The 15,362-nt window shown below is 43.9% G+C and overlaps 1 protein-coding gene across 2 annotated transcripts in view; it reads left to right on the top strand.

The window, feature by feature from the left end:
• Positions 1–15,362, top strand: part of CDH23 (cadherin related 23) — a 1,802,240-nt gene that overhangs the window by 1,158,897 nt on the left and 627,981 nt on the right. For both annotated transcript variants that reach the window (XM_073685852.1, XM_073685853.1), the window contains exons 18-19: positions 10,860–10,932; positions 11,026–11,142. In XM_073685852.1, the coding sequence (XP_073541953.1) occupies positions 10,860–10,932; positions 11,026–11,142 (190 nt within the window). The remainder of the gene's footprint in view (positions 1–10,859; positions 10,933–11,025; positions 11,143–15,362) is intronic.

The following is a 15,362-nucleotide window of genomic DNA, read 5'->3' as shown; positions in this document are numbered from 1 at the left end:
ACGACGAGCTTGTTAGAACATGCACAGAGCATGGTCTAAGAAGCTTATGCCAGTGCAGCATTGACAGTTATAAAGAATTGTGAATGCTTGTGCATTGCAATGCGTTATAACAGAGATGAGACTGCGAAAAGTGAAAGTCCCATAGCGGGACTAAGTAAAAAAATAAAAAATTTAAAATCACAAATTAATAAAAAGAAATACATATTGTAAAAAGTACGGTAAATAAATAAGTATTTTTATGTAATTAAAAAAATAAACAAAAAGGTACACATATTTAGTATCACCGTGTCCTGAATGACCCAACTAGTTAACCCCTTCAGTGAACAATGTAGAAAAAAAAATGAGGCAGAAACTATGCTTTTTTATCATACTGCTGAACAAAAAGTGGAATAAAACACGATCAAAAAGGCAAATGTAAATAACAATGAAACCGCTGAAAACGACATCTTGTCCTGCAGGAAAAAAAAGCCATCATACAGCTCCATCAGTGAATTTATAACTCTCAAAATACAATGATGCAAAAATAGTTCATTTTTCAATAAAATTGTTTTTATTGTGTAAAAGCGCCATAACATTAAAAAAATGAAATAAATGTGGTATCGCTGTCATCGTAGAATGAAGCTGCCTTATCAATTTTACCACACTCGAAACAGCATAAAAAAACAAGCAATTCCTGCTGTTTATGGTTCACTCTGCCTCCCAAAAATTGGAATAGAAAATTATCAAAAATTGTCATGTGCCCGAAAATGGTATCAGTAAAAACGTCAACTCGTCGCTCAAAAAACAATCCCTCACATGACTCACAATATAGAGCCCCCACATGACTCTCAATTATAGCTCTCAAAATATGGCTATGCAAAAACATTTTTTTTGCAAAAAAAAAGCGTCTTTTCGTGTGTGACAGCAGCCAAGCAGAAAGAAACTATATAAATCTTATATCACTGTAATCACACCGACCCAAATAATCTAATCACTTATACTGCACGAGAAACGGCATAAAAAATAAATAAAACCAATTCTTGACCTACTATTAATTTGTTCATTCTACCTCCCAAAGATCGCTGTATGGCTCAGCTCACATTTATCTTGTGCTCTGTGCTGAGTGCTTACCCCTTGTTATCCATGTAAATCAAATACGTGATTCAGACAAAACTCACAACGGAAGATTCCCTATTAAGAAGCACATAGAGGCCCTGTGGACACCGTCTGGCCTACGATTCAGCGGTGTCTGTTTTTATAGGCGTGCATAAAATCGCAATCTACCACAGTTCTGTGCACTTCTAAAAAGAAGTACACTGTTGAACCAAGGCCAGACGGAGTCCAGGCCAGAGTAACTCTGCTGTATCCTAATAGTGAATGTATCCCTCTGGGGTTTCATCTGAATTACGTCATTCTGAGATTTAGATGGAAACCCTGATGTCAGTGCTCAGCGTAGAGCGCAGGATAAATGTGATCAAAAATGTTATGTAAAATGTTTACAATAAAAGCTTCAACTCAATTCACAAAAAAAGCAAGTACCCACTCAGGTTCATTATCTTTCACTGGAGATATAGAGGGCTTCCACGTACTTCCACGTTACTTGTAGTACAAAGGCTCTTGAAAAGTGGCATGGCTCCTCTCCCCCCAAACATAAATCCAGCAAATTCTCTGGTCCATAATCTAAATGCCTCCTCCCTTCTGACCCCCACAGTGTGCCTAAGCCACATTTAGCATCCACATGTTTGGCATTTCTGTAATGATGAGAGCCCATCTAATTTATGAGTGCATGTCTCCAGAAGCATGAGCTGGGCATAATGTACTAGGCACTACAACGTACTCGGCACTACAATGTATATTCACTAAAATGTACAGACATTACAATTGCAGATTTGCAATTTTCATTCAACAACATCCACTGATGCTTGTTTCTGGAAAACACCCATGGAGTCAACTCATCACTACACCTTTAGATAAATTCCCAGAGGGTTATAATTTCCAAAATGAGGTCACTTATTGTGGGTATTCTGCTCTTCTAGCACTTAGGGTCTCTGTATACAGAGGCTGCAAACTATTCTAGGAAAATGTGCTCTCCAGGAGGAAAATAGCACTCCGTCCCTCCTGAGTCTCACTGTGTGGCTAAGTAGTACTGTACAACCACATATGGGGTATTTACACATTCAGCAGAAATTGTGTGACACATTTTGGTGCCATTTTTACCCATTTTTCCCTTGTCAAAATCTAAAATATGCGGCTGAAATAAAATTTTTGTGGTAAAAATGTAATTATTTTTTCTTTACTGCCCAATGGTATAAAATTCTGTGACACACCCGTGGTGTCAATATGATCACTGCAACCTTATATGAATTCATTGAGAGATGTAATTTGTAAGATGGGGTCACTTCTATAAATGGGTTTTGCTGTTTAGTCATCTCAGGGGCTCTTCCAGTGGGTCATGGCACCCACAAGACATGACAGTAAAATCTGCACTATATGACACTCCTTCCCTTCTGAGCTTTTCACTGTGCCTCAAAAATATTTCCTGATTACATGTAGGGTATTGGTGCACTCTGGAGAAATTACACAACAAACTGAGAAGTCAATTTTTTCCTATTAGCCCTTGTAAAAATTAAATATTTTGGGCTGAAACAACATTTTAGTGGGAAAAATTTAATTATTCTTTCTTCTCTGCCATTGATATAAATTTCTGTGAGATACATGTGAGTCAACATGCTCACTGCACCCCTAGATGAATTCATTGAGAGGTATAGTTTGTAAAATGACATCATTTAGGGGGGTTTCTGCTTTTCTGGCACCTCAGGGGCTCTGCCAATGTGACATGGCACCCTCAAACCATTCCAGAAAAATCTGAACTCCAATATGGTGCCTCTTCCCTTCTGAGCTTTGCACTGTGCCTCAGTCATTGGTCATTAGTGTGCTCATATGAAATCGCACAACAATTGTATTTTTCATTTTCTCCTGTTACCCTTGAGAAAATGAAAAATTTGGGGCAATACAAACATTTTAGTGAAAAAAATAATTTTTTTCATTTTCGCAGTTCAACATTGTAAAATTCTATGAAGCACCTGTGGGTTCAAGATGCTCACCAGCTTCAACTGTTTAGGCACGTCATGGACTCTCCAAATGCGACATGGCAGCCGCAAATGATTCCAGTCAATTTTGCGCTCCATAAGTCAAATGGCGCTGCTTCTCTTCTGAGCCCTGCCGTGTGCCCAAACAGTAGTTTTCCTCCATATATGGAGTATTGGTGTACTTAAAAGATATTGCACAACAAATTGTACAGTGCATTTTCTTTTGTTACCTTTATGAAAATGTAAAATTTGGGGCAAAACATTTTTGTGGAAAAAATATGATTTTTTTATGTTCTCGGCTCAACGTTATAAACTTCTGTGTCCAAGGTGTTCAAGGTGTTCGCAACGCATCCAGATAAATTCCTTGAGGGGTCTAGTCTCCAAAATTGGGTCTTTTTTGGGGGGGTTTAAACTGTTTAGGCACATCAGGGGCTCTCCAAACGTGGCATGGCATCCGCTGTCGATTCCAGCCATTTTTGGGTTCAAAAATTCAAACAGTGCTCCTTCCCTCCTGAGGCATGCCATGCACCCAAACAGTGGTTTCCCCCACAAATGGGCTAGCAGCATACTTAAAAGAAATTGCACAACACATTTTTGGGTCCATTTTCTCCTATTACCCTTGTAAAAATAAAAAATGTGTGGCTAAAGTAACATTTTTGTGAAAAAAAGTAAACTGTTAATTTTTTCCTTCCACATTCTGTTAATTCCTGTGAAGCATCTGAAGGGTTAATAAACTTCTTGAATGTGGTTCTGAGTACCTTGAGGGGTGCAGTTTTTAGAATGGTGTCATTTTTTGGCATTTTCTGTCATATAGGCCCCCCAAAGTCACTTAAAATGTGATGTGGTCCCTAAAAAATGGTTTAGTAAATTTTGTTGGAAAAATGAGAAATTGCTGATCAACTTTCAACCCTTATAACTTCCTAACAATAAAATTATGTTTCAAAATGATGCAGATGTAAAGTAGACATGTGGTAAATGTTATTTATTAACTATTTATTGTAACATAACTCTCTGGTTTAAGGCAATAAGAATTAAAATTTTAAAAATTGCAACATTTTTTTACATTTTTGCCAAATTTCCGATATTTTCATAAATAAACACAAGTCATATTGAACAAACTTCACCGCTATCATGAAATACAATATGTCATGAGAAAACCATCTCACAATCACTAGCATCCAGTGAAATGTTCCAGAGTTATTACCACATAAAGTGACAATGGTCAGAATTTTATAATTTGGCCTGTTCATCAAGGTGAAAACTGGCTTGGGGAGGATGCGTTTAACCTAATGCCCTAATGTGCAGACTGACCCTGATTTAACCCATACAAACAGCAGAAATTTTCAGTTTGAGGCTACATTCCAACAATGAGCTTTTGTTGAGTTTTGCATCAATTTTGCACCTATTATTTAAATTTGGTTTCTTGTGATTTTTCAGTGCGTTTTTAAGTGCGTTTTTTTAAGATGCGCTTTCATCGTGCATTTTTTTGTCTCTTGTTGGTGTGTCATGCTTTAAATAAAACTGCTTTGATTTTGATACTTTCTGGTTTGTCTTTGGCAAACCTTTATTGATATACTTTGGTGCAGATTACATGTGTTTTTGCTACGTTTCTGCAGTGGAAATGCGCTAAAATGCATGTGTGTGTTTTTTCCTGCGGATTTTCTACATCTACAGTAATGCAAGTCTATGAGCAAAATCCTGCACAGAAACACGCACCGCAAGTCAGATTGCGATTGTAAAATAAAAGCACATGGTGGGCATGACAGCAAAATTACGCAGCATCAAAAATGCACCTAAAGCTCATCGTGGGAACATAGCCTTAGAGTAATGTGCACACAACTTTTAAACTCAGAAAATCACGCTCAATTTTTCAAGCAATAGACGCTTCACAAAAGTACCGGCAAGTGGCTTTTTGCCATCTCTTTGTTTGTTTTTTTTATTTTGTTTGTATAAAATAGTGAGCAGATTTGAAGTGGAGGCCACATGAAGAATGGTCAGGTCACTTCTTTTAACCTCTTCGAGGCTTTGGAAATCTAAAGTGGTTAACAGAAGCTGAAAAAACTGGACATATGTACAGAAAGTTGTTTTGACATTGCAGTGCATTTGGTCATTCTTTTCAGTGCTTCTTTAGCCCTGTTACAGGCAGGTTATGTAGTGTATCTGATGGGAAAAAACATTGCTCGTGAATCATCAAAGCCTCCATGGCAGAATTCTGGCATGGAAGTTTTAAAATGTTGCAAAATTTGGCAACTTTTGGTATCTTTACTCCAGTTTCTCCCAGATCTAACAAAATTTGAAGACCTGGGGCATGACTGTCTAATTCCTGATGAGCTGTGGTGTTCCCTACTCCAGAAATCTCACTCCAGTAGCTGACTAGAGTGAGATAGCTTGGATAGAGCACGGAAGCGTACGCCACATATTGGAGGCTTCGGGTTCATGAAAACACATGCACCGCTTCATGAATCAGGAGTTGCTGATTCCAGCCAGCCCCCTCATTGAGACTGGCATTAACAACACTAGTCTTGATGATTCAGCAATTATGTGCTCATACCCTAACAAGTAATATCAAAATAAGGTAAGCGTTTCCTATACTATTTGTGACTAAAACTACACACTGCTTTTGATTGTTAGGGTCAACGTGACGCGCCCCCTGGGCCATATTCTTTATGGGAATATCCGGAGCCGGATCAGATGGGGGTTGTAGTCTCCGAGTGGCTGTGACCCGGTCCGTGCCCAGGGTGTCAAACTCAGTTGTATGTGGCAGTCCTACAGATGTTACTAAGTTCTTAAGGTCGACTACGCCACCCGTTGTGTTGCGGTCACTGTGGCCGCCGCTGCAGCAGGGTCCGCTGAGGCTGGTAGTGTAGGTGCAGCTTTGGTGATATAACCCCCAACGGGTGGGGTATAGCCTCAGGGGGATCAGGTGCAGAGGATGGGAGTTGTGGTGATGCAGTGTAGACGGCAATCAGAAACAGAGTCGGGTTATGCAGTTTAGGATGTTTACTCACTGCTGATGTTCTGGTCACTCCAGCTTCGAGTGACCTCCCGAGCCGTGCTGCGTCCACCAGGTTCTGGATCCAGCCAACTCCCAAATAAGTCCGGAGCGTGACCCTGAGCTCTCCTTCTGTCCTTTCTCTGGCCGTCCCCACTATTGATCCACCCAGGTCCAGCTCCCTCGGGCCTTCTGTTGGGAGACCCTTGGCCTTGGGTTCCCTGACCCTCCTCGTGGTATGCCTTCGTGGTGGATGTGGTGGGTGACCGTGGCAAACGCTGCCCACGGTCTCCGGTCTCTGGCTGGGGAGTGTTTTTGCCCCCACCAGCTTGGGTTCCGGTACCCTGTGCCGACTCTTCACCCGGGGATTTAGTTTGGGGTCTTGGAGTCCTTTTCTTCTGTTTCCCCCTCTGGGTCTCTCTTTCTCCTCTCTCACTCTGGGTCTCTCTTCTCCTCAGCTCGCTGACTTTCTCTCTGCAACTGACCCTGTTCTTAGTTGGTGCCCACCTTATATACACCCTCTATGTGTGAGCTCAGGTGACCAGCACCCAATGAGCTCCTATCTTTACCCAGGCTGCTCCCCCTATCTGCCCCTACACTACTTGGGATGTACCACCCCCCTCCCACTCCAGCCAGGAACAGACTCGGTCGTACCTGCACATTTCTAAGTGGGAGTACCGTCGGTCTGCTCCTCGGAAATGGGATGTGTGTAGTGCATGCAGCCTACCGAGCTCAGTTCCACACTCCATCCTTGCCCGGGAGTGGAATATCACACCTCTGGGTTGAGGTGCAATACCCCTGTAGCAGCCGAATCCTCAGGGTGCTACATTCCCCCCTGGTAAATCACAGCACGTCCTCGGGCTGTAAGACAAAAACATCACATAACATACAAAATTTTTCATAAACATATAAAATATATAAAACATTATATATATAAAACTTTCTCGTCGCCTCTGGCTCCTCCTCCGGTCACTGTGCAACGTGTGACCGGGTAAAGTGCGACAGTCTTTCTAGAAAAATGGTTTTCCTATAAAACCGGTAGGGGGCGCTTTAGGAAGCGCAACTATGTACAGGGATATGGCCGCTCTCAGTCCTCGGCCAGGTAAGGAAGGAAAGGGAATGGCTGCTCACAGTCCTCAGCCTGTGGGATTAAGGGTAAACGGGTGAACAGTTCACATCAGCTGGTCCCAACGGGGACTATATTTGCATTAACAGTTTCTTTATACCCCGATCGGGTAACTATTTACAGCACCTGCTCCGCTGTACTCAACAACGTCTTCCTCCTGCTCCTTCTTTGGGGATCTCAGCTTCAGACCCGTCCGGATCCTCTTGCTCTTCCTCCTCACATCGCAGCTCCTCCTCTGTCAGGCGATGCACATGGAGGGCGTAAGGTCCTTTGGCACACTTGTGCCGGGTAAAGGTGACCTCGTCCCCGATATAAAGGTCACGACCTCTGTGCCCCTCCGGCAGATGGGACTCCACATCTCTGCGCGTGACAAAGACGTCGCCGGGGGTGTTGTGGTCTCTGATGAAGCCCCACCCATGCTGCATATTGAACTTAATTACAGTCCCGGTGGTGCGGGGACTGTGCGCTGCACGGGGGTCCCTCCTGGTTCGGCTCTTCTGCTCGGCGCTCCTTATTTGGGCCTGTTGTTCCCGGACCCGCCTCTCTCTCCGCTCCCTCGCAAACTCCTCGAGCTGCTGTCGGCAACACTCAGCACGCTCCGCTGCAGCTGCCCTGGTTTCCTGAGTGAACCCCATTAGGTCTTCTCCGGTGGGGTCCCACTCAAATTGGGTCTCTTCAAGCGGGGGCGAGATCCTTATCACGGGCTTCGGAGCCGGAATCAGGGGTGCACACATGGCCCCAACTCTCCTCTGGTGCTCCAGTTCATAATATTTCTGGGGCCAGATGAAAGGCTGCCCGTCCGGCCACGTGTGCTGGGCAAACAAGTCCTCTCCCAGACGCGGCACCCTTGGTTTTACGGGTGCGGGCGCGGTGGTGGTGGCGCCCGGGTTGCCCAGGCCTTGCGGCCAGGCCTGAGGCACCTGGAAGGTGAAGGGCACCGTTAGGACGGCGGCGCCCTGGGCTACCTGGCCTTGCGGCCAGGCCGGAGGCTCCGCGGAGGTAGGGGGCGCTGTTGGTGCTGCGACGCCCGGAAATTCTAGGCCCTGCGACCAGGCTGGTGTTACTTCCTGTTTTGCCACGCTCGGGGTCGGTGCGCATGGCGTCACAGGGGTCGCGGCGGCGGCTTCCGGTTGGGGCCTAGTCTGCGTCGGTGACATGGCGTTTTCGGGCACAGCAGGGGGACTTTCGGGCTCTGCGACGGGGAGCTGGGGCAGGTAAGCGGTGTCCTGGTTTGGGGTATAGACGTCCCCTTTACCTGCCTCCATGCGTTCGGCTCCCTTCTCGGCGCCGTCTCCGGCCTTGGGTCCTCCCGCGCCGTCCTCAGAGGCGGTCTGTCTCCTCATCTTGGCTGGCGTGCTCCGGGTCTTGGTTTGCTGGGCCATCTCTCGGCTCCACTCCGCCAATGTCTCTCGCTGTACCCGGGCCATCCTCCGTGCGAGGCCCTCCAGAGCTGTCTGTGCACACTCCCGGTCTCGGGGGAGCTGTGCAAGGACCTCCACTAGGCCTAGTGGGGTCGTGGTTTCCAGCAGGCTCCTGACCAACGGGTCGGTGCTGCTCTGCTCTTCTTCCAGCAGGCTCCTGGCCAGCGGGCCGGTGCTGCTCTGCTCTCTCGCCATCTCCGGGTGAGCTTCTCTGCTACTCTTCTCCAGGCTTCCTGCCTCCGGGTGCGCTCGCTCCAGACTGCTCCAGGCGGCACCCATCTTCGTTCTTTTCTTTCGTCTCCTCCCACTTCGAGGGCGGTCCCGGGGCCACTGGGTGACTGTCAGCTCCAGGGGCGGTTCTTTCACGCTGACAGACACCTCTAGCATCATAGTCTCTGTTGGTGGGGGCGGTTTCCACTTTTGGCGCCATTTTCGGTCCTGGCCCACGATGGGAGGTGGCCTCTCGCCACCCTCTGGCACGCCCATAATGGCGTCCGCTCTTCCAAGGCGGGAAACCTTTGGAAATGGCGGGAATCGCTTCCCAGTGGCGGGAAACTCTGCAGATGGCGGGAAAACGCTGTTAATGGCGGACAACCGGCTGGAATCGACTGGTGATGGGGTCCAATGGCGGGGACCCTCCGGAACCGGCAGGAGACTTCTTCTTGAGGTAAACTTGCACTTTCCTTCAGGCACGCAGTACCCGGGTGTTGCGGGCACGTAATCCTGCCGACTACGCCAAAGTTGACGCGCCCCCTGGGCCATATTCTTTATGGGAATATCCGGAGCCGGATCAGATGGGGGTTGTAGTCTCCGAGTGGCTGTGACCCGGTCCGTGCCCAGGGTGTCAAACTCAGTTGTATGTGGCAGTCCTACAGATGTTACTAAGTTCTTAAGGTCGACTACGCCACCCGTTGTGTTGCGGTCACTGTGGCCGCCGCTGCAGCAGGGTCCGCTGAGGCTGGTAGTGTAGGTGCAGCTTTGGTGATATAACCCCCAACGGGTGGGGTATAGCCTCAGGGGGATCAGGTGCAGAGGATGGGAGTTGTGGTGATGCAGTGTAGACGGCAATCAGAAACAGAGTCGGGTTATGCAGTTTAGGATGTTTACTCACTGCTGATGTTCTGGTCACTCCAGCTTCGAGTGACCTCCCGAGCCGTGCTGCGTCCACCAGGTTCTGGATCCAGCCAACTCCCAAATAAGTCCGGAGCGTGACCCTGAGCTCTCCTTCTGTCCTTTCTCTGGCCGTCCCCACTATTGATCCACCCAGGTCCAGCTCCCTCGGGCCTTCTGTTGGGAGACCCTTGGCCTTGGGTTCCCTGACCCTCCTCGTGGTATGCCTTCGTGGTGGATGTGGTGGGTGACCGTGGCAAACGCTGCCCACGGTCTCCGGTCTCTGGCTGGGGAGTGTTTTTGCCCCCACCAGCTTGGGTTCCGGTACCCTGTGCCGACTCTTCACCCGGGGATTTAGTTTGGGGTCTTGGAGTCCTTTTCTTCTGTTTCCCCCTCTGGGTCTCTCTTTCTCCTCTCTCACTCTGGGTCTCTCTTCTCCTCAGCTCGCTGACTTTCTCTCTGCAACTGACCCTGTTCTTAGTTGGTGCCCACCTTATATACACCCTCTATGTGTGAGCTCAGGTGACCAGCACCCAATGAGCTCCTATCTTTACCCAGGCTGCTCCCCCTATCTGCCACTACACTACTTGGGATGTACCACCCCCCTCCCACTCCAGCCAGGAACAGACTCGGTCGTACCTGCACATTTCTAAGTGGGAGTACCGTCGGTCTGCTCCTCGGAAATGGGATGTGTGTAGTGCATGCAGCCTACCGAGCTCAGTTCCACACTCCATCCTTACCCGGGAGTGGAATATCACAGCTCTGGGTTGAGGTGCAATACCCCTGTAGCAGCCGAATCCTCAGGGTGCTACAAATGTGCTAAGAAACCCACTAATTGGTAAACGAAGGGGCAGGAGTGCTTAATTTAACACTACTCACTTCTGACACTGAAGTTATACGAAAGTCTTATGAGACTATCTTTAATACGGGAGAACAGTGCCTTGCTGAGGGCTTCTGCTTTTTTATTTTAACAATCAGTTTTCTCTAGGTTAATAATGTTCTGTCACTCTGATCAATTCCTCCAGATCAAATACAGCACAATACAAATGCAATGCAACTTGTTAAAAAAGAATGTGTTGGTTTGTTACCTACACATCCCAGGTTTTCTGTAAACTAAATGAACTTTTTTCTCTCTTTTCCAGGATGAAAACGACAACCCTCCCACATTTAGCCAACCGTCTTATGTCATTACAGTAATGGAAAACATTATGGCAGGTAAAATATTAACCCAGTCTTGAATCTTCTAATTTGTCCTTGTATATTATAGTTATTGTATAGTTATTTTTCCTTTTTACTAATGTTTCTTAGGGGCTACTGTCCTGTTTTTGAATGCTACAGATTTGGATCGATCCAGAGAATTTGGGCAGGAGTCTATCATATATTCATTGGATGGTGCACCTCAGTTTCGGATCAATGCCCGATCAGGTGATACTTTGTGAGACATAGGGTCCAATTCATCATTTCAGTTTTTGTTTTAATTCTTGTTTTTTTCGTTTTACTCTTTTGTTGAAATTTTTTTTACGTTAAATTCTTCAAAATGGCACACATGGTTGATTAGTACCTTAGTTACATTAGCAAAATGTCCCATGCCCCTCTAAAATGCATGAATTTGTGCAAAAAATTCAGGAATACATAACATTAACATAGGGTGGACTATAGTACATTTGCACAAAAAAATCTGACTTTTTAAAAAGTCACAATCAATAAATTGTCTGCAAATATTTAGAAAACAAAAAAACACTCCCACGTTGGCAAATATAAAAAAACCACACAAAAAGCAAATTAAAAGAAAAATTTGGGGCAAATCAAAAACTGACTAAAAACATAACAAAAAATGCACAAATGCAACAGAGAAATGGGCCCATAGTATATTTTATTTTGAAAGTGAAAATGTTTTAACTATATTAATTATTGTAGAAATCTTGCAAATTTTGGGATACAAGAAATGTTTATTCTCTTCTTCGCATGATCAGCTTCTAAAGCGTTAGTGGAGGAAGTAACTTCCATTCTAGCTTATATTTGTTGGGCACATTACTAATTTAGGGATTTCAACAGAAAGAGTTTTTAAAGACACTCTTCCTTAGACAATTTTGTAACTTTATTTCAGTCATGTAGTCTATAGTTCGTTTGTCATAACTTTAGTTAGGAAATCTGAAAATCTCCCTTTAAGGAAATCTAAATTGTGAATTAATGACTTGTTAATGATGAAAGTTATTGTTAAAATCAGTCTTTGAGCCGAAAAATATTGTTGGCAGTAATTTTAACTTTTAGAATAGGCACCAGCTGATTCTGCAGTCTTTACACTTGTTTAAGTGATTTCAGCTGTATGAGAAGCTATAATGGAAAGCTCCAGAGAGTTCACTATGCTTAGACGTGTCCAGCTGATGCCTTGTAAAGACATAAGTACTTTTCGTGGGAGTTACAAATTAGTCAAACTCTTACTGCTCAGAAATAGTTTAATTGACGCTTCTTTTTTTTTTTTTTTTTTTAAGTATCCAAATTCACATTCACTCATGTGAATAAAGACTAGAGATGAGCGTTGTTCTACTCGAACTGTTCGCCAATCTCAAATTCGAGCTGTTTTGGGCGGTGTTCGAGCCGTTCGGTGAACACGAACGATTTGAGAAAAATTCGGCTGTTCGAGGTTATGTTCGATAACTGTTCGTGCACCAAAATCATAACTGAATTTTTTCTCAGTAATGATGAAAATTAATGTTAATACGCAGTTTGAGTGTACAGCGGGGTGGGGGGATGGGCAGGGGATGGATCTCTGCAGGAATAATGAAGATCTCCATTTTTTTTTCTCTTTCCCGCATTTACAGTGGGGAGGTGCAATCTGTCAGCCTATCAGCAGCGCACACACGGAGCGAACTGCTGTTTTTCACACAAGCAAGGGCATGTGTCATTGGCAGTGTATGTCACATGTCCTTGTCCTATAAGACCAAGCCATTTTCCCCGTCGCCACCATTTTCTCACTGCTGCAGCTGCGTGTTAGACGGCACCGCTGTTGCTGTGTGCGCTATACCTTGTTAATTTCAAGCCAATTTTCGCACAAATCTACAGATAGCTTGGGAGTAGGGAATAGTTGTGATTGCAGTCCTTTTAAGGACTAGGTTACAGCATTTCCGACGACTTTTTTCAGGCAGGTCTGTGCTCTTAAATAGATAGATTGTGGGAGTAAAGACTAATTGTAATTGCAGTCCTTTTCAGGACTAGGTTACATCAGTTCCTATCAGTTATTGCCAGGCAGGTCTGTGCCAGTGCTGTGCAAGTTTTTTTCACAGCATTTGGCTGAATCTAGCAAAGCTAATCCTTTTTGGCCTATTGCAGAGTGTGTTAGTCAGTGGAGTAGCCTATCTGTGTTGCAAGATATACCACCTGTGTATAGAATACCAATTTTTTTACAGCACCTAGTGAAGTAAAATCTTTTGGGCATAGCATCATTCTATTAGTCCATCTATACTGACCTCCATCAGGTTGCAAATTGAATATAATTTTTTTCTGCATCTAGCTCTGAAAAAATATTTGGGCTTCTAGCAGTGTGTGGGACTTGTTCTATTAGTCCATCTATACTGACCTCCATCAGGTTGCAAACTGAATATAATTTTTTTCTGCATCTAGCTCTGAAAAAATATTTGGCCTTCTAGCAGTGTGTGGGACTTTCTCTATTAGTCCATCTATACTGACCTCCATCAGGTTGCAAATTAAAAATAATTTTTATCTGCATCTAGATCTGAAAAAATATTTGGCCTTCTAGCAGTGTGTGGGACTTTCTCTATTAGTCCATCTATACTGACCTCCATCAGGTTGCAAATTAAAAATAATTTTTATCTGCATCTACCTCTGAAAAAATATTTGGGCTTCTAGCTGTGTGTGGGACTTGTTCTATTAGTCCATCTATACTGACCTCCATCAGGTTGCAAACTGAATATAATTTTTTTCTGCATCTAGCTCTGAAAAAATATTTGGCCTTCTAGCAGTGTGTGGGACTTTCTCTATTAGTCCATCTATACTGACCTCCATCAGGTTGCAAACTGAATATATTTTTTTTCTGCATCTACCTCTGAAAAAATATTGGGCTTCTAGCTGTGTGCGGGACTTGTTCTATTAATCCATCTATACAGACCTCCATCAGGTTGCAAACTGAATATATTTTTTTTCTGCATCTACCTCTGAAAAAATATTGGGCTTCTAGCTGTGTGTGGGACTTGTTCTATTAATCCATCTATACAGACCTCCATCAGGTTGCAAACTGAATATCATTTTTTTCTGCATCTAGCTCTGAAAAAATAGTTGGCCTTCTAGCAGTGTGTGGGACTTTCTCTATTAGTCCATCTATACTGACCTCCATCAGGTTGCAAATTAAAAATAATTTTTATCTGCATCTAGCTCTGAAAAAATATTTGGCCTTCTAGCAGTGTGTGGGACTTTCTCTATTAGTCCATCTATACTGACCTCCATCAGGTTGCAAATTAAAAATAATTTTTATCTGCATCTACCTCTGAAAAAATATTTGGGCTTCTAGCTGTGTGTGGGACTTGTTCTATTAGTCCATCTATACTGACCTCCATCAGGTTGCAAACTGAATATAATTTTTTTCTGCATCTAGCTCTGAAAAAAATATTTGGCCTTCTAGTAGTGTGTGGGACTTTCTCTATTAGTCCATCTATACTGACCTCCATCAGGTTGCAAATTAAAAATAATTTTTATCTGCATCTAGCTCTGAAAAAATATTTGGCCTTCTAGCAATGTGTGGGACTTTCTCTATTAGTCCATCTATACTGACCTCCATCAGGTTGCAAATTAAAAATAATTTTTATCTGCATCTACCTCTGAAAAAATATTTGGGCTTCTAGCTGTGTGTGGGACTTGTTCTATTAGTCCATCTATACTGACCTCCATCAGGTTGCAAACTGAATATAATTTTTTTCTGCATCTATCTCTGAAAAAATATTTGGCCTTCTAGCAGTGTGTGGGACTTTCTCTATTAGTCCATCTATACTGACCTCCATCAGGTTGCAAATTAAAAATAATTTTTATCTGCATCTAGCTCTGAAAAAATATTTGGCCTTCTAGCAGTGTGTGGGACTTTCTCTATTAGTCCATCTATACTGACCTCCATCAGGTTGCAAATTAAAAATAATTTTTATCTGCATCTAGCTCTGAAAAAATATTTGGCCTTCTAGCAGTGTGTGGGACTTTCTCTATTAGTCCATCTATACTGACCTCCATCAGGTTGCAAATTAAAAAGAATTTTTTTTCTGCATCTACCTCTGAAAAAATCTTGGGCTTCTAGCTGTGCGTGGGACTTGTTCTATTAATCCATCTATACAGACCTCCATCAGGTTGCAAACTGAATATAATTTTTTTCTGCATCTACCTCTGAAAAAATATTTGGGCTTCTAGCTGTGTGTGGGACTTGTTCTATTAGTCCATCTATACTGACCTCCATCAGGTTGCAAACTGAATATAATTTTTTTCTGCATCTAGCTCTGAAAAAATATTTGGCCTTCTAGCAGTGTGTGGGACTTGTTCTATTAGTCCACCTATACTGACCTCCATCAGGTTGCAAATTCAAAATAATTTTTTGTCTGCATCTAGCTCTGAAAAAATATTTGGCCTTCTAGCAGTGTGTGGGACTTTCT

Source organism: Phyllobates terribilis, unplaced genomic scaffold (assembly GCF_046119375.1).
Source record: "Phyllobates terribilis strain yellow unplaced genomic scaffold, ASM4611937v1 Scaffold_5__5_contigs__length_657084704, whole genome shotgun sequence".
In the NCBI taxonomy this organism is placed as follows: Eukaryota; Metazoa; Chordata; class Amphibia; order Anura; family Dendrobatidae; genus Phyllobates; species Phyllobates terribilis.
Note: the sequence above shows the minus strand (reverse complement) of the source record. Positions and strands in the feature narration are given on the sequence as shown.